This window comes from Stigmatopora nigra, chromosome 5 (assembly GCF_051989575.1).
Source record: "Stigmatopora nigra isolate UIUO_SnigA chromosome 5, RoL_Snig_1.1, whole genome shotgun sequence".
Taxonomy (NCBI): Eukaryota; Metazoa; Chordata; class Actinopteri; order Syngnathiformes; family Syngnathidae; genus Stigmatopora; species Stigmatopora nigra.
In genome coordinates this window covers 9996040-10015163 of record NC_135512.1, presented here as the reverse complement: position 1 = coordinate 10015163, position 19124 = coordinate 9996040, and the positions used below count along the sequence as shown (strand labels likewise).

Sequence of the window (19124 nt, the reverse complement as noted above, 5' to 3'; positions counted from 1 at the left end):
TATTCAACAAGTGATTGATATTGCCGATAACACTTAGAAAACATCTGACCTGCCGGGCAGTACGTCCGTAGCTCCTAAGTATGGGCTGGCAGGGGGCCCCTCAGCGTTATCCAGCCGGTAATAAAAGTTGAGAATTGATTTTCTGTAGCAGCTTGTAACTGTTAATGTTGAAACATCAATAGCCAAAGCAAATGGGAGATAGAGAACACGAAGAGCATGAGCCGAGGCAGACTCTAAATCAGAGAATCTATCCGTACCGATCGATAAGACGGTAACTGCAAGTGTCCCTCTGCTTTCCTAATGTTTTATAATAAACTGACAGCCCGTAATAAGGCAGAGGTGGGGAGATGTTGGTTGGGCAACAACTTCACATGGCCTCCTTAAATCATAACACACTAGAGAGCAGGGTGTAGGCAGGGAAATATGTCTTTCCTTTCAGTTTTCCCTTTAAGAAAACTTTTACAAATGCCTGTCTAGTTATAGAGCTTAAGTAGTTAATGGGGTAATTACGGTGGACATTGCTATTTGAGTGCAGTAGGTTACAATGTGTGTCAAATTCCGCAATATTGAGATATGTAAAGCAAGGTGGGGCAGCACGTGTTATGGTTGTAACGGGTTGATTACAACTCTTGCAAAACTTGCTTTACAACTGCATCATTGTATATACTACTGGGGATTGGTAAATAAGTAACACTCATTCATTCGTTTTCTCTGCTGCTTATCCTCACAAAGGTGGTAGGGGTGCTAGAGCCTATCCCAACCAACTAATTCAACAGAATGAGAATTTAACCCTTCATCTCAAAACTGTGAGGTGGACCTGAACACTTCACTTCATACCATAAGTAACACTGCTCATATTAATTAAGAATACTTCTAAGCATCTGAGCTGCATGGAAAATTAAAATGCATGCGTTTTTTTGGGTTTTTTTAAATCACACTGCCAATTTATGTGGGACCTCTGTTTTTAACACAGATAGGTATGCCATGTCGAAATATTAATGAAATAGACACTTGTTTTATGGACAATTTTTTTGCATTGTATTTTTTAAATTGCATAAGGATGGTTAAAGATAGATACAACTTGCAAAAAATATGATGTGTTGCGTTTCTCATACTATTAGTACTTTTTTTAGCTAATTATCATTTGAAGGGGATTTCTTTTGTCCTTGTTTAAAATCTCTCTTTTTTTCTGGCAAGGTGCATGTGTGATTATTTTTTGATGACACTGTCGATGGAAGGTGAGTTTTTGTCAGGTGAGATGCAAGAGGGAAGAAAAAGAAGATTCTACTTCCTCAACTACACATAAATCACCACAACAAGTCTTAATAACAACAGCCTGCAGATGGTAATAATAGCAAACTGGAGCTTTATTGCTTCATAAATTCTAAAAGCCTTTTCTGCCAACTGATTACACCAAATTCCCTACAAAGAGGTAGGCCCATTCTGTTTCTTAGGCTAAAATTGATAGAAAATAGGTGCAAGTATTCGGTTCATCGCTTTAGGGCATATTTCCGCCTACTCCTAATGAGACAGAACAAGAGCAAAGAAAAGGCTATACACTCAAACTTGATTAGTTGAGTTTGGATCTGTCTGCTAGAGAAAGTTTGAGCGAAGGACTTTTTTATTTGCCGGCTTGCTGCCTCAGAATGAGGACCGCAGGATGCTGATGGCTGGAAAAAAAGATTTGTTTGAAAAGTAGATGACAGTTCAATAGTTTTCAATCAGCATGTATTTGGCCAGCACTTTACACGACAGTCAAAGCGGAGCGATGAAGGTGAAGTATTGTGCACCGATGGCACTTTATTAGCCTTATACATAAATCTACAGTTGTGCACCCCTATTGCAATCACCACCAGATTATTTTCCATTATTGTTGTGAATGCACCAATCCACTAGCTGCCTCTGCTATCTTATGACCACTCATTCATACCAAGCCAATCGGGAATTATGCACTGTCCAGACCCATGAATCCCCTTGAACCAACTGAGCTGCAGATTGTATGCTTTTCCTTCCTCTAAAAACTGGATTAAACTGACATATCAATGTACTATGTAATAATGACAATAACCACTGGCATTCAAATAGCCTCATGACAGATGCTGATTTTTTTCTCATTTCAAATTATACACTAAGAACTCTATACAGCACCTAGTGTGATGTAATCAGGAGAGAGTATATTATTTTTGAGTGAGAAATAAAATCTTATTATTGAGTAAAATCTTATTGTCATCAGTAATGTTCCTCTTACCTTTATGACTTATAAGATTGCATTTTGAAGAGACATATATGGGGCACACCAAATCCTTACCAGACAGAAGAGCATCCAAGTGTGAGCAAAAATAAGCCTAACATAAAATGACCTGTCTATTGTGTTGCTTTTAATGAAGTTGTATAGTACTGTGCCATTTACATGCTCCATTATTTGGCCCTCGCATTGAACCCAATGGGAGTTGATATCGAATAGTTGCTGTCTTATTATGTTAATCAATACCCTCACAAGTTCCAATGATTTGGTTGGTTTCAAGAAAAGAATATTTGCCAGGGGTAAGAAGTCTGGGGGATGGCTTAGGGTGTATGAATAACCTGACAAGGGATAAGCACATTGATTCTGACCAGCTATGGCTGTTTCCTAATTGGAAACCACCTGACTGGGACTTAAGTGTATTGCCTTGTACTCACTATATAGATAGTAGACATGACGTGAAATAGAGAATGTTTCAGTCAAGGTCAGTCATACTTCAAACAGTTTTCTTCTTGCCTGCAGTGTTTCAATAAAAAAGTCAAGATCTCCCTCTCAGTTAATGATCAAGAACACCTTAAAATGTGTAATATAAAATTAAAAGCATGTATTTTTAGCATATAAAAAGCATATACATGTGGATCTACAGTTTTTTTCATTCTACATGATGTTAAAAAAGAAAAAACAAAGATACCAAGAGTGCACTGCTAACAATTGTTTTTGGGTTGGAGTGGAAGTGTTGTTGTTTCTCCTAAACACTTCAATTTGGGAGCAATATTCTAAGTAGTGTCCACAAATCTAGCTTCCCTGCTGGGAGCATTTAGCACTCAGCACTGTGCTGACAGCTCTTCTGGTTCTCCTCCCAGCTGACGAGGACTGGCAGTGCATGTCTCACCCAATTAGAGCTGACGTGGTCTGACCTGCAGAGCCCAGCCGTTTGCTGGCAGACCAGATTTTGACCTCTGAGCCTGCAAGTGCTTTGCCAATATGAGCTCTGTCTGTTTCTGGCTGAGGGAATTTACATCAAACACCATACTTGTGAAAATTGATGAGTGATGTTTTTTTTTTTTCTGTCGCCCCTCCCGTGCCCATTCTGTAGGGGGGGGTGGGGGGGGGATCTCACACAATTTCCCCCTCTTTTTATAATCCAAGCACTAAACAACAGAACTTTCACAGCAATCAACATGTTAAATGTCTTTCTCAACTAATAGTAGGACAAAGACTCCCTTTAATGCCCAGATGTCAGTTCTTTGCTTACCTATCACATAATGATCATATTAAACAGCAACTTGGCAGTATTTCGATTAAGTACTTAAGCCGTTTTAAAAGAAAATCAAAGACCCATTACCACTGTTCTGTCACTAGACAACTAGCAGTAATTCTTTACTGAACTCTGACCTGCGCTGTACTCTGTCTCGCTCAATCTTTAATGGTGGTGACTTTACTGCCACACATACGAGCACACACATAGCCATTGCTCACAGTTCCCCACACAGAGATCAATGCAAGTAGAGTGATCATCTCTCTCTTAATATAAGGCCAAAGCCTTCACAAGAGACAAAAAGACTGACAGTAGATAGCAAGGACAGATGGATAAAGCGAGAGAGTGAGAAAATAATACAAAGAGCAAAAATATACGGTCAAACTCAGTTCAGTAGTAGTATTCTCTCATCTGGAGTGACATCTATATCTCTTTCTTTATCGACAACTGGCTTAACTAAGAGTTCTGTTGTTGAGAGAAAGACTCAGTCAGTGTGAGAAATAATAGAAAAGGTCAAGAAAGGCAAAGAAAAATTGTAGAAAATTGACTGTAGTCTATATCAGTGTTTTTTTCAGGTCAGAGTAATGGTTAATAGAACATCTCTTTCTGGTAAATGTACACCTGAGAACGTCAAAAAAGTATTATGGGAATTTTGTCTTAAATGACAAGTGTCACTGAACAATCAAAAGCTAGAATGGCACAGACATCTATCAAGGTAAAACAATCCATTCATGCATCCCTTTTCTATATTGCTATCTCCTCATTGGGGGTCGTACATGGTGTCAAAGACAGATGACTTTGGGAAGGCAGTAGGGTCCGCCCTGAACTAGCTGCCACAAAACTGTTTTTAGGATGTTTTGGCAGTCATATTAATAAAAAAAGAACCTAAAAAAATGTGTAATTTAATTGTGTAAATTATGATAAATTAATCAGCAGCCAATGCAAAACCATAATGCCTCAATTGGCTACATCCGTATCAGTAATTGGTGCTTCTGGCAGAATACTTTTGAACATTTGCGTTCTCATTCCATCAGTAAATATATAAATATATATATACTGATCAGCCCATCAATAGTACACCTCTGTTCAGCTGTGTGAGGTGTGAATCAATGCTAAATCTCTAGGCTTTGCATTGCTGAGTCCAAACACCAGCAATTCCACCACAGATATCTTCGGCAAATGCAATGCCACCTGTGTCAGGTTTCTTCTGTGGGAGACTCCGGCAATGCTGGAGAACAGGCACTGCCGGGGGCTAAACACATCCCTGAAGTCAGTCTTTCATTATGGATGATGTTTCTGCCAAATTATTTAGACCATGAACCCTAGCAAACACTGTGCCATGTAAAGACATACTGAGCTAAACTAACTTGTAAACACCACACACACACACACACCTGAATTCCATCTATTAATTTCCACCGCTCTACAACAGACAGAAGCATTAAACATTTCAGAGATCACAAAGTATGAGATAGAATAATATGAGTTTATAAGTACTTTGTTTTTTTCAGAGCCAAGAGGAAAACTATTTGCTGTGTGTGGGTATGTGTGAGTGTAGGTGTTTTTGTGTGTTTCCGTGTTTGTGTCCCTCAGAGGCTATTTGTAAGACTCTTGTTTGGAAAAAGACACGATTGTAGTCTCTTGGCAATATCTGACCTTAGTTTGGAGTGTGGATAGCCAATTGGAAAAAGAGAACACACAAATACTACCAACAAGTTACCCCTCATCTTTATCTTTTAAAACATAGTATTCCTTCAAAAACTCTGACCACCTTTCCTGCTTTTTTTCCACATCTTTTCCTGTAAACACTGTCAACACAAATAGTCCTTTACCCCTTGCATCATTATCTTCACCTCTGATCCCAAAAGTTGAACAAAGTAGTCTTAAGTGATGAATTTGAAACTAATGACATGAGTTGACACAGTAAAAAACAGGAAGCAAAAATAGCTTGTGACCTCTGACAACCAAATAAACGAGTCAAAAGCAGACTCGAACTTACATTACTAACTGTTGAATAGAGGTCATGCATTCTTGAAAGATTTTCATCATTTTAAACTCACTCACACACACACACACAAACTCACACATTTCCAATACCAGACTCTTTGGACTCACCAAGACTAAAAAGGACCAGGAATTTTAGGCAAACGAACTCCCGTTGGTCCATTTGCAGGGAACGTAATTTAGCCACCAGCTCTTGTGCGTGGCCTAATAGATTGTTGAGGGTTGCCCCAGCCTGGGATGCGATCACTGCGTAGTCTACCTGTAATAGCAAAAATAGAAAAATATTTAGTATCAGTTTTGTTTGTTTTTGCAAAAATAAATACGGTAAAAAAATAAGTAGTACAATAAGATTGACAGTTATAGTTGTCTTATTTTTAAAAAATGATAGCTAAGCAGCACATCGACATTGGTAACCGCAGCCAATAATCGGATCTCATTTCCATCCAGTTTCAGGCATATAAGTGGTAGAACTATTTGTCAAACATTTGGTGAGTCTCACTCCATGATTTGCTGATTTTGACGACCGCAAATGTTGGAATTGTTGAATGACACCCACCTTGCCTGAAAACTGGGTCTGTTTGAGATTAAATTTGTAGTTATATTAGCGATTTATTGCATATTTAATTGGAAAGTTGATAGATGCAAAACAATTGCAGTCTGAAAATGTTCATTGTATCTCTTCCGTTTGTAGAGGTGGGAAGCAGCACGAGTTATTTTAATCTCAGAAAGTTCAGTCCATACTATCGAACCCTACATAGTAGACTCTACGGTACTCAAACAAACAGGTATGGTAGCTTAAGACTGTAAAAGACCAGGTTCAAAGGAAAAACTCCACAAGTCATCTTACCGCTAAACACAATGATGTAGTAATTTTCTAATAGTGTATTTGCTCAATTCCCTACGTGTACGTTTACTCCCCCATTCTTTTCCGAACTGGATTTGTATGCCCTTTTCTTTTTCCCCATTCATAAAGGTGAGAATTATGGCTCATTCGAGAAGCAGACACTGCCCCCTTTCCAAAGTGTCAATCAATTTACATAAAATCAACTGTGCATGAAATAACTTCATTGAAGGATTGGACTGTTGATGGTGATGCCTTAGGTTATTGCCTCCTGGCCTGAAGTACAAAGGGAGGGGAAAACACTATAAGGCCACTATAGCAGAGCTAGCACTAACCCCAGTGACCTGCATATCAATCAATCCTACTTTATTATTCCTCTTGTAGAGGCATGCTGGGTAAATATAAATAAACCTATGGAATTAAATCCTGAAAACCAATGAATGGAAGGCTGGTTTGAAGCATGGTTGCGTTTGTTACCAGTGCTTTGCAAGCAAATAAGATGCAACTGGTTATAGATTTTTACTTTTTTCCCCCCATTTAAAATTTCATGGACACCAGCAGTATTGTGCTGTCAAAACATCAGCGTCATCACATTGGAAAGTTGCTGCAAGGCCTTGCCTAAGCTTTCAACCGCTCAGCCCATTTGTCATTTTATCTATGAATGCATTTTAATAAGCTCCGTTTCATGTTTGAGCCCATGACAGGAAAAAGAACGAGTCTCCGTGGAAAACACAAGTGTAAGCCTCTGTGTTGGCGACCCTGAGAATGACGTTACATTCATATTCACTTTGTTTTGAGCTAAAAAAAAAAAAAATGAAAGTAACCAGAGATGGAGAAAAGACACATATCTGAAAATGTGCTTAACATGCACAAATCAAATGCATAACACCATTATATACATAATGAATCTACAGTTTAGTAGAATTTCTGATTATCAAAAACTCTTTGTTTGGAATGGCCAAAATTTGTCAAGATAAATATTTTCTTAGTTATTTTAACCAAACCTGAAATTCAAATCTATGAGGAGATGTAAGCACACATTGAGAGTGAACTTGGTGCAAACATGATTACTTTAAATCTCATTATACTTGTATAATAACAATAAAAGCCTTCAATTCCAAATTTTGAATGTGTGTGGGTCAGCGTCATTGGCAATATATTCTGCTGCATTGCAATCCTCTCAAGTGACATTGTAGTGCCGTAATTTCTTATGTGGAAGAGAATAATTGGAGATAATGAACTCATTCAAGGCATATCTCCTGTAATCGCAAAATAACATTGACCAAAATGTATACTAAACTGTTATCCTGCAACGTAATGATGGCCAATTTCTTATCCTTATAACTGCAACCTGTTTAAACTATATCCACACCATCCACCACCATCTATTTAAAATGTAGCCAATTTTTAAATGCGATTTCTTTCAACTATCAAATCAGTGTAAAAGAAACTAAAAGCTGTTGGTGCTCTGGTTAGTACTCACCTGCTGGCCAGTGACCAATAAAATGGAGCCTTCCTTGGCATGCACCACTTGCCTAAAGACATGGTCGAGGATTAAAAGTTCACTCCAGCAGTTTTGGAGAAGTTTCATCTGGTCATCAACCTGGTTGGGGAGGGGAAACATGATTCATCACCAATATCACCATACTTTGAAAGAAAAAAAACAAAAACAAAACAATAAACAGTTGACTCCAAACTATTTGACAAAGGGTTGCAGTAGTTGCATGATTTTTCTTTCAAACCAAACTAGGTGACACTTTTTCACCAATCTATTACCATACAAGTGTAATCGTTTGATTGTCGTCAGGTGCTCCATATTTTAGGAGAAACCTCATTGGTTTTAATTGCCTCTTCTTGATCAGTTGGAACAAAAACCACGACCCACAGCAGCCCTGTGTATACCTGTCAGTGCTGGGTCAGTTGCAACTGGAGGTGGCCTTTTGTGGAATAGTTTTGACAACCCTCTGTTAGGGTATATGCATAGGTTTTATAGGTACATTGATATTCATTACTTTTGAACCATATATATATATATTTTTAATCTTGCTCAAAACTCCCTACCACATTCTCCAAAATGTTCTCATGTGAATCTTTCCACATTCATTTTGCTTAGTTTGTGTGTGTTTAAGAGGTTTTGATACAGGTTTTTCTGTTTGCCTTGTCAACAGTTTCTGAGTAATCCCACTGGCTCCAATGATTAAGACACAAACATTCACACCTGTTCAATTGGCAGCCGCTGGCTCCCATGGACCTGCCAGGTGAGCTATAGAAGCAGGTCAGGTCAAACAGTGCACCAAAACAAAATCTTCCTTTGTAACAGCCAGCCTCTTCCCATGGCCCGTTCATGTTAATCATTACTCCCCAATTGAAAGACTCAAACAAAAAGATCGCTTTGGGGGAAAAAAGGAATGAGGAAAATATCTTTTTTTCTCTGGCATCAACAAACATTGCACTAAGTTACGGGAAAGAAATAATGTATCCTTCTGAGTAACTTTGTTTTGTTGAGTTAGTCCGTGGCTTTGACTTTGTGAGAATTTGGTGTTAATCATCAGTGTCATGACTGCGATAATAATAGGAATGTGGATCGATGTTAAAAGTTGGCCATAATAGTAGCTGAAAGCATGGGTGGTGTGACAAGGAATGTATTCTTTTACATGTGATTGTTGACTAGTACTTTTTTTTTAAATTGAAGAATACTTTTACGGCTGATAGAGATAGATAGATAGATAAATAGGTAGATAGATAGATAGAGAGAGTGTTTATCAGTTTTCAGATCTCTACACATCACTCCTTTCCGCATATCTATTGCAGTGTACTACATGGTACAACTTTGGAGGGATATCCAGTTATGCATGAAATCAAAATTCAAATGACTTCATTAAAATCGTCAGAGAGCACAGTCCTTCAAAGGATGGGTTTCTTTCAGCCATTCACTGTGTGCCTCCCATCTCTGCCCTCTGAATCGAAAGACCCTGGAAGCTAGTATAAATGTGTGCGTGTGTAGAGTGATGGGTACATGCAAGGCCCAAGATCTTCAAACGCCACCCCGCTCAATACCACCACCGCTACCACTACTTGTCAGCACCGTTTTTAGCAAGTGTTAGGGTCCTCATCAAAGGATAGTCCTTGCTGCCTGCCTGAAAGCAACTTTCTGACAAGAAGCCTGGGTCATCAAAGGGAGGGTATGGCGGTGGGTGATAGCAGCCTAGACAGAGGCAGGGGACACCCGTCTGGGTGAAGGAGATTGGTGACAGACAGACATGAGGGCGGCACAGGGGTTGGGGTTCGGTTGGCTGACCTTTAGAGCACCAGTGACACAAACTGTTTCCCTGACAAGCTCTTCCTTTTACTCTGTCAAAGTAGCAACATTCATGGCGCCTGATCTTACAAGCTTTACTGTTTGAACGTGAACATCATATGAACTCTTTGAAACGGCATCAGACACTGTTTTGTATTTTTATGCAGGCAAGTTATATACTTTATCATTGTAGAGTAAACGAGTGGCTGTTTGCCAGTTACTGATTATAATACATCACTCATTTTCGATTTAAGCAAATCATAAAACGCAAAGTTCAAATAGCAGTTTGTTCGATGACTGCAATTAAGGTTCTAACTCTTTTTCAGTTGCTTAAACCTTATCTCAGAAGGATGGAAAATTCAGACAGGTATATAAGGCTCTGACTGTCATAAACCAAATGCCGGCAATCACAGTGTGACTCATGATTACCTCCTTTAGTAAGTGTTGAACTTCTACGTTATAAGTCATTAACGTATTCGCTGTCATTGACGGCGACTAACGTCAATTATATTCCCTGCCATTGTTGAAATGACTGGTGAAATATTGAGATAGTTGTTGTAAGTTGATGTAGCATCTAGGAATACCAGCCAGTCCTTTGTAGTTTTTTAAAAAGTTTTTTTAATGGGAATGATGATCACCTAAAATGTGATAATCAATAAAAAAAACTATTATAGAATAATAAATAGATCTATAAAATGCATTACATTCTTTGGCAGAATCGTGACTTGAGGAGCTCAGTACAAAATGGGTATTAATCTGATGTAGTCATTATGTTGATTAGGATGTCAGTAAATAATATTGTCCAATGTCAAATGTGTGTTTGCTTTTGGAATATACTAAACAAAATGATTTAGCTTCTGTTTTTACATAGTAGATTCATGTACCTGGAAAAAAAGCTGACATCAAAACCCAAACTGTCTGCATTTCTTTCTCAGGCTTAGTCGACAAACATCACCAGAGTAGGATGTTTGAAAATCCAAACAGGGGCTTCTTTATTCATGGCCTAGCAATGAAAAATATATATCCTCCAAGAAACCAATTTACCACCTTGATGATCGTTCAGCTGAGTGGAATCAATACTCAAATCAATCGCGTAGCCCATAGGTTTTGTTCAAACCACTAGCTAGGATTAATGGGATTTCAAGATGTAGAAAAAGAATGAAGAGGGAGTGAGAGAGGGAATAAACCTAACTGGAAAATGCAGAATGGGAAAATATGTGAGGGGAAATTGCAAGAATAAAAATGGTGATTCGGAGCAGACATTGCTATGTGGATCTAAATTAAAATTGGCAGATTCAAATACTCACTTACAAACGTCATGTTTATTCATAGCCCCCTGCCAAGAGTGGAGCAATTATCATGGGGTGCAAAGTCAAAACAGTCCGGGGTGGTAGTACCCAACCCCCTTTCTTGTGCCTGGGTCTTGGTATCGTGCCACGAGCATTGTTAAGCGGGGTACGGTGCGGCGACTTTTAACGAGTGTACACAGCTGGATTTGATTTTTAATAAGTACTTTCACTTTTGATGTTGACTAATGAAGAGCGTAATGCAATCTCCTTCTGTGGATGTTAATGAATGGAGAGATTCATGCTATTTCTTCTATTCTGGGTAGGGGTAGCATTTAAAGAGCAAGATCTAATCTGTCTTTAATTCGCACGGACACGAGCAGCATTTTTTTCTCTCTTTTGGATGGGAATCAATGCTGTCTTGGACACCTGCAAGTGAAGTTTGAAGCTGACTTCAATGATACTGTAAGAGCTGCTCATCCTTTAGGACTGTCCTATCTTACCATCTTTTCACTTTGAGCCAAACAGTCCTAGTATTCACCGGGGAACACACACAAATTCCCCTTGAAATGGCGCCTGTTGTTCTTAGTGTTAAAAAAAAAAGCTTAATTATGTCGTGCACGCGTGCTCACTTCCAGTTTGGCCAATTAATTAAGCCATTCCAGGCGCTCACTTAAACTAAGATGGTTATTGGAACAAAGGATGCTTTTCATTATGCGTTAATAAAAATAAAAACAAAATAGTTTGTACCTTGTTCATGCTTACAATATTTTTGTTTTTTGCTTGGTTTCTACTATTCTTATAGTCCGTTTTGGCACCTATTTAAGTAACCAATTGTGTTATGTGGTTTTTCAAAGACACAAATGCAGTTCTACTTTCCTGGGAAGAAAAGCCATAGTGTTGATGAAAAGCAGCAAAGATTACTATTGAAGTGGCCTCAAGCCTGTGTCCTAAATTTCCCTAAACATACCCTTGTTTATCATGGCATACAGTCCATTTGGTCTTCGAACCGAATGCTGTTTGAGTGATAAGAAAACTGGGAAAACGTGCAGGTGGCGTAGGGGGTGCATAGGGGAAAAGGTGGTGGTGGTGGTTTTCAGATGAAAAGAATTATAATATTAATGAGAATATACTGAGAAAGAAGGCTAACTTTATCATGAAAACATTAAAAAAGTCAATAAAAATATAGAGGTTCCTGTGTATCTACATTCTTTCATTTTGTGCCAATGCTGAATAGCATATTTGTCTGAGCATGCCAGTCTTTGTTCACCAATGTCTGAGAGATAATGGCGTGGCCCTGGAATTGACCATTTCCCACGGTGACTGCACTAATTGACTCTGCAAAGTGACCTTTGATCCTGAATACGACAGGGTCTCTTTCGATTAGGCACGTTCACTTCACCTCATTTCTCCACACATCCTGACATTCTCACTCATGAGCTTTTAATCCTTCACTCACTTTGTCCTATTTATTAAGCTGAAATGCATTTGTAAATAACAAAGAATGATATCTGGAGATACAAAAGCAAGTGAACTTAACAAATATGGTAATAACTAACTTGAATTATAGATGCTAACACCTTGTCTTAGAAATCTTTCATATTTGCCTTGGAAGCTTTTTTAAGTAGGCAGATCAGTAGCCACGGTTACCAAATCAAAAGACTATTTCCAACCCAAATACACGGTCAATAATAACATACATTGGCCAGTCTGCAGTGATAGAAAGTTAATCATTAAATAAAAATCTGAGTGAGTTTTATGACTAAATATTCAAGTGGTATTTTTTCTTACCAATTTTTAGGATACCTTGAGATAATAGACCACACCAGACACACACACACACAACTCAACATACAAGAAATAACAAGGCTTAGAGCTAAGACAAGATCAACTAATTATCAAGAAAACATAGAAAACCTAATCAATTATTCACATGAACATTAGACCACTAATACACACGGAGCCTAGGGATATGCTTCTCCCAAAAGTAACCTCTTACTTCACTTAAATGCACATGCACGCAAGCTGGGAAGACACTTACAGCCATATACAAACAAAAGAAAAACTACACTAGATTCTACTGACCATGTGAATCCTATTGATCGAGAAGCCTCAGATCCCCAAGAGCATCCACAGTTTAATCTACCGGCCGATGAGCATTAAGCCTCAGCCATCGTGTTTTCACACTGAGCAATCATTTTTTTGGATATAATAATGCTGCGATTTATTGTATATTGTAGTGTTTTATGAGTCCGGGAAGGTGTGTGGTCGGTCCCACGCATGACATGGTGCACAATTTTTTTGCATGGGTCAGTTTGTCAAATTTGAGAGGGTTAGCAGAGGCCCATTGACAGACAATAGAAAATGACCCCATAATGTTTGGATGGTTGTTATGTGTGTCCAGTCCAGATTAAGAGGAGACGACAGAAACAACAGGATAAATGCTTCATCTCCTATGTTCTTTTGTAATATTCCAAACAGAAGAGACAGAACATCTTTACACTCCCACTCAAGCGAAATCCCGGACATATATAACCAAGGATGCAAAAAAGGCCTTAATCCTTTAACCCAAAGTATGTGGTGGTGGAAAATTTCTAGATGAACTATAGAGTACCTTAAAAAAATCATTTGCTTTAGAGAAAATGTGGTTCTATTGCCATAATTTTAAAACCCATTCTCACAGAAGAAAGGGAAATTAACTATTTTAAATTCATTAATTTTTCAAGGTTTGAAGATGTCAAAAATCTCACTGCTGTTTGAAAGTTGACTAATATATGTACCTATGCTTGTAGAAATATGGTATTTGCACCCTTTCACCATCTGTTTTCAGTACCATAGCTCCTGTATCTTTGTTTAGGTGGTCAAAGAAATTCTAACGCTGACAAAAAAAGGTTCAAATCTATGCATTCTAATGTTCTGCTAGAAATTGCTCCCTTATCTGATTTTCAACTATCAGTTTTATATTAAAAAGGTTAGAATCACAGTTTTTAAGCTTACATGTTAAAGGCTAAAAATAGCTATAGAAAGTTGTTTCAAGATGCAGATTGAAAAATAATACTGCAATGCTTTCTGGTTGGGTTCCCTTATTTTGATATTTTGGAGGCACGAGTAAATGTGTGTGGAACTGCTTGTGGCTCAACTCCAGGGACTCCAGCATTTGATGGGCAAACTAAAAACGTGAATAAGCTCATTAATGATTTTTATACTTCCTGCTGTGGAAGGACAAGGTCTCTAAATCACAAGACATTCGAACAGATGGAGGCCTCCCTAAATTGCAACAGCTTATGTCTTCTGACAGACACTGACACAAATGCATCTGTATTAGAGTAGAGCATAGGCGTCTTTCTACTCAACAGTGCTGTCAAAGCAACATGTGGAGTTAAAAGGCCTGAGGGATATTAAGACAACAGTTCACTACTTTAAAGTGATTTTCTCTACTCTTTTGTTTTTGTTTAGCATCTCTGGTTCATTTCTGTCGTCTAAATTGTGCTCTCAACACTTAACTCCGAAATTCCAATTTCAGCACATTAGATTTATTGCATCAGTTTCACCTTGCTGGAAAAGATTTGTTTTTAATGCCCCTCTTAGACAACCTTAAAAGAACGTGGAACAGCTGTAAAACCTGCTATTAGGGCTGTACTTTTAGTTTGCCTGTATGGAATCATTTATCCAAATCTCATGCCAAGGTTGCCACTATGGCATTTTGGGTGAAAATAAAGATTGACAGGACAACTGAATGATGTGAGACTCATAAAATGGTATGATGTAGTATTAAAGAAGTGAGGAAAGCAAGAAGGAAATTAAAAGCAACAGAGAAAGGAATGCTAAACATTAGGCCAAGGAACAGGTGTCTTTGTCCTAGTTTGCTGGGCTGCCAGCAAAGAGCAGACTGTTTTTCTCTATGCTTGTTTGGTACGAGGTCCCTTCACTGGCCGTTCATCGCAACAAGACCACAAGAGTAATATGTACCTTTTTGAAATGTGTCAATTAAATCACTAGTTGTTATACGAGTAGTCAAACGTCTTGAATGCATTGTCTCCTGGACTGACCCCAAAACAACACATACTGTTTGAACACAGACTCACGCACACTCACACATGCCCGAAAGTGTCCGCTCTCTTTCAAGAATAGACAAGCACCAAATAAGCATCAAAAATAGACATCGGAGGACAACTGTTGACAGCTCAGTGACGAAAGAAGCAGAGACAGGCACAACCTCTTGGTAGGCTGGATTACAGCCACATAATTGTTACCATGCAACATTGGAACAGAAGACACTTTAGGTGCAAAGTATTTATTTCTTCAGTCATTCACTTTACTGGTCAATTTAGGCAGACAGCAAATAACCAGGTATATTACACACCTACATGTGCCACCATTGTAATTCTTTGTGAACGCATTTAACTATATTGTATTGTGAGCAGAAGTTAAAATTGGTCTGTTTATAATTATGGGATTTGACATTTTGACAAAATGTAAATACAACTACATAAAATTTCCGAAAAACGTATAAATCTTAATGCATTGGTCCCACAGTTCTGGGATTAAAGGTTTCTATCCTGCATTCCGACTTTCCCGTGTGGGTTTTGTCTGGCAACTCCAAATTGTCCCTAGGTATGATTGTGCGGGAGTGAATGGTTGCTGGGTCATTGTGGCAACCAATTTAGTATGTGTCATTCCTAGTGCACATAGTTAGCTTGGATATGATCCAGCACCCATGTCATCCTCTTAATAATAATTGATGAAAGAATGGATGAATTTGAAGCATTTTTTATTGCTTCTAGAAGTCCAGAATTCAAGGCTTAGATTAATGAGCGCAACACAGATGCAAAAAAAAAAAAAAAAACAGAGGAGGATAGATTAGCTGACAGGTTTGCATAGTTATGAGTGTTGTGTTTAGTTTAGAGGTTGAGGGTCAACATAAAGCTACAGCAGCCACACCTCGGCCCCTCTGACCTCCGGGAAACCTTATAGCTGTAGGCTATTTCGAGGCAAAGTGCTGCCTTGCCGCCAGTGCCTTTGTAGTTTCTTTGACCACGGACGGCCACCCTCATACCATACTCTACCTAACCTACCAAAATGCAATGCCCACATATTCTGTATGTGTTTTCACAACTCCACAAAACCTGAAAAACGTTGGCAAATAAAATGGCATTATTTAGTTTTAACCTGCCCTACAAAGTCAACACAAGTGTACAAATTCTAATCGATAGATAGCAATCTATAAGGTGCTAAAAATGCCATTTTAATTAAAATACTTTTTAAGTAATTTGCGTTGAAATATTTGGAGAAATAAGCACAGCTGTGTAAATTGGAAAACTTGGCTTGCAGCATTTCAGATAACGCTCAATAAAGATAAAAATACAGTATATTAACCACAACAAAAACAAAGGAGAAAGTAATATTATGACTTTGATACAGTGGCTGAAGTGTTTAATTATTTTGCTGGATCTGAATCCTCAAATCCAGGTTGGTAAGCCATTTTTTTTTTTACTTTAATTTGATCTTTCAACTGCTCCCTTCCTAATCCTACTGATTTGACTGTCAACTTATGAAAACAAGTGTGCAGGACTGTAACTGTGCTGTCTCGTCACCTGTGCCACCACATTAACAAGCAGGATGACCTGCCAATAAAAAAGGCTTTTACCCTGATCGTCCCCAAACAAGACTTAAACACGACCTGCTTTCTCTCGCAGAACAGCCAGAGTGCTCACAAATGTGAATCAGGCTGTGTTAACGTGCTTGAAAATGAAAAAGTACTGCAGGTGGAGGCATTTTTAGTTTTTCTTGTGTCACTTCATTAGCAGCACTTCTAGAAGGGGGCTAAATTGAAGAAAAGGCAGGGGATGGATGGAAGTTTAAAAATGCATTTCCCTAAATTCAGTTGGTGCAATATTTTAAAAAGCTGTACGCATGCCCCATAAACAATTACTATAGTCGTAATCATAGCTTTAGATTGGAATTCAATAAGTGTCTCAGTTTAAACTAATAAAACCACACATTTTAACAAACCTTATTTAACGGATACATGTGTTTACACTGCACCTGCTCTTCCTAAGAGTTGGACTGTCAGGTTTAGTCATTTAGCGGATCTCAGTATACTTTTAATGACTGACTTTCATCCTTCATCAAAGCAACAAGTAGATGAACAGACTTTGCTCCTGTTGTGTCCTCTGGGAGAGGCCAACCTAAATCTTTCCTTTTAACAAGTTCCCTGTTCTTCCTTCCGGCCCCCAGCAGTCCCCTGTGGTTGGACCTAAGGGACCATTACAGTATTTAGGAAGGTTGTGTCTTAAAGTTAAGTCTACAACCATCTAGGGAACCCAAGAGGAAGTTCACTTTTCGGTTGTCCACACTTAAGACACTGTGGGCACTTAAAACCCAGAGGACATTAGGAACCACACAAGGCTGTGATTGCCATCTTGTCATGTTGCATACACATGCACATACATGCTTCCAAGTCTGGAAACAGAATGGTAACATCCATTATCCACCTGTAGCCCACTCTAATGGCCGCATACTAACACACCAACAACACAAACCCTAATATCCACTTATTCTTGTTTATACCGGTACTGACGTATCAAGGATTATTTTTAAGTATTTATGAAAAAGCTATGTTGAGCTCCTGCCTAGTGGTCTATTATTTATGAATGAAGAGAGACACCCTGCTCCCCTTTATATCCAGTAAGTATGCCAAGCTCAAACTCCTGTTCTTTCCCAGTGTGACTGATCAAAGAGATATTGTTGCAACTAATATAGCATCACACACAGAGCTCTAAAACCTACAAGTAGCCAGTGATTGAGAAGAAGGGGCCATGGGGAAGAAAGGAGAGTGAGAGAAGTGCAGAAAATTCTGCAATCCAGTGGAATCTTGACAACTTTCCTCTGCTTGTGTGTATGCGCTGCTGGGATACTGTACATAAGTGTTCATGTGTTTGTTGGGGCAAAAAGGGCCTGCCGTTTATCACTGGACAAATGCTAGATTGTTGGGAAGGGTGGAGGGGGTTGTCATCCCGAATGGTGCCGCTCCTCAAATGAAATAATATATCTTTGAAAGCCTACGCCCAGCGACTGTCCCCGCCGCCGTATATCAAGCGCGTGAGCGTCTGGTGGAGTCGCTCCAGGCCCATTAACCTTCCACCTGTCCCCCCACCCCTTTTGACACCCCCTCATGGACCCCCATTTACTGATCGTCTTTTCACCCCCCTTCCCTGCTGTCCTTCACCACTCTCCCTCCTCCTGCCCTTGGTCGCGGCCTCTCACAGACTCTTGTTCATCTTCCTATTTAACCCCCTTTTGCTTCTCCCTTCACCTTCCTCATTTCCCTCTTCCGCTCATCCAAGCCTTCCATGACAGTGCCTTCTTATAATTTATCCTGCTGTCTGTTTCCCTCCCACACTCACCCCTTTTTTGCCTGTTTCTTTGTCTTTTTCGCAGTTCTTTGCCCCAATTCATTTTGCCTTTCTAAATCCTATATCTCATCTCATCCTAAAAATCCTAGCGACCATCTCACTTAGCATTTGAGTATCTAGTGTTACATGGGTGCATGTTAGCCTGCAAAGTAGTAAGTCAAAGGCTGTGGACAAGGCCCACAGTTACAAATCTCTGCGAAGTGCCCATTGCTGCCAACACCATTACTTTTTTGGTATGTCAGGGCTGGGTTTTTGAAGAGGTGGTGGTGGGTGTACAGTCAGCCTCTGTGACAAGATTGACATTGCACCATAAGGGTTTGAACCTGGTCATATGTGTGTGACATTGGTTGTAAATATCCCCAAGCTTCAACTAGTACAACCCCTTAATATTAATTTTTGCTCAGTTATAGGAATGATTGAATATGTGGGATGTGTGTATGCTTTTGTTTTTGTCTCTCTTTTCTCTTGGACTTTTTTCATTTTCCGTGTTGTCGCTGCATTCTGTTTCTATTTGCGTCCTCTATCATCTCCTCTCTTTGTTGCACCTCTGTTCTATTTGCCTGTTCACTCTTCTCCCTGGCCATCTGTTTATCCAATATGGCCGTACCATCTCAGCTGGGAGCTTTCCCAGGGAACCAGACTTCTAATAGAGTTCTTTCTCAACTTGATGGCCCTCCTCTCTGCTTTTGCAATTCCTGATGCATACAAGCAAGAAAGAAATAGAAAAAGAAGCGTGTGGATCAATCAAAAAAAAAAAGAAGAAGTCTCTCTGGCACTAAC

General features: G+C 39.1%; 1 protein-coding gene across 1 annotated transcript in view; it reads right to left on the bottom strand.

Moving 5' to 3' along the window:
* nr5a2 (nuclear receptor subfamily 5, group A, member 2) overlaps window positions 1-19124 on the bottom strand; it is an 80210-nt gene that overhangs the window by 13494 nt on the left and 47592 nt on the right. The window contains exons 9-10 of the mRNA XM_077717488.1: window positions 7829-7948; window positions 5616-5763 (exon numbers count right to left, since the gene is read on the bottom strand). Of these exons, the coding sequence (XP_077573614.1) occupies window positions 5616-5763; window positions 7829-7948 (268 nt within the window). The remainder of the gene's footprint in view (window positions 1-5615; window positions 5764-7828; window positions 7949-19124) is intronic.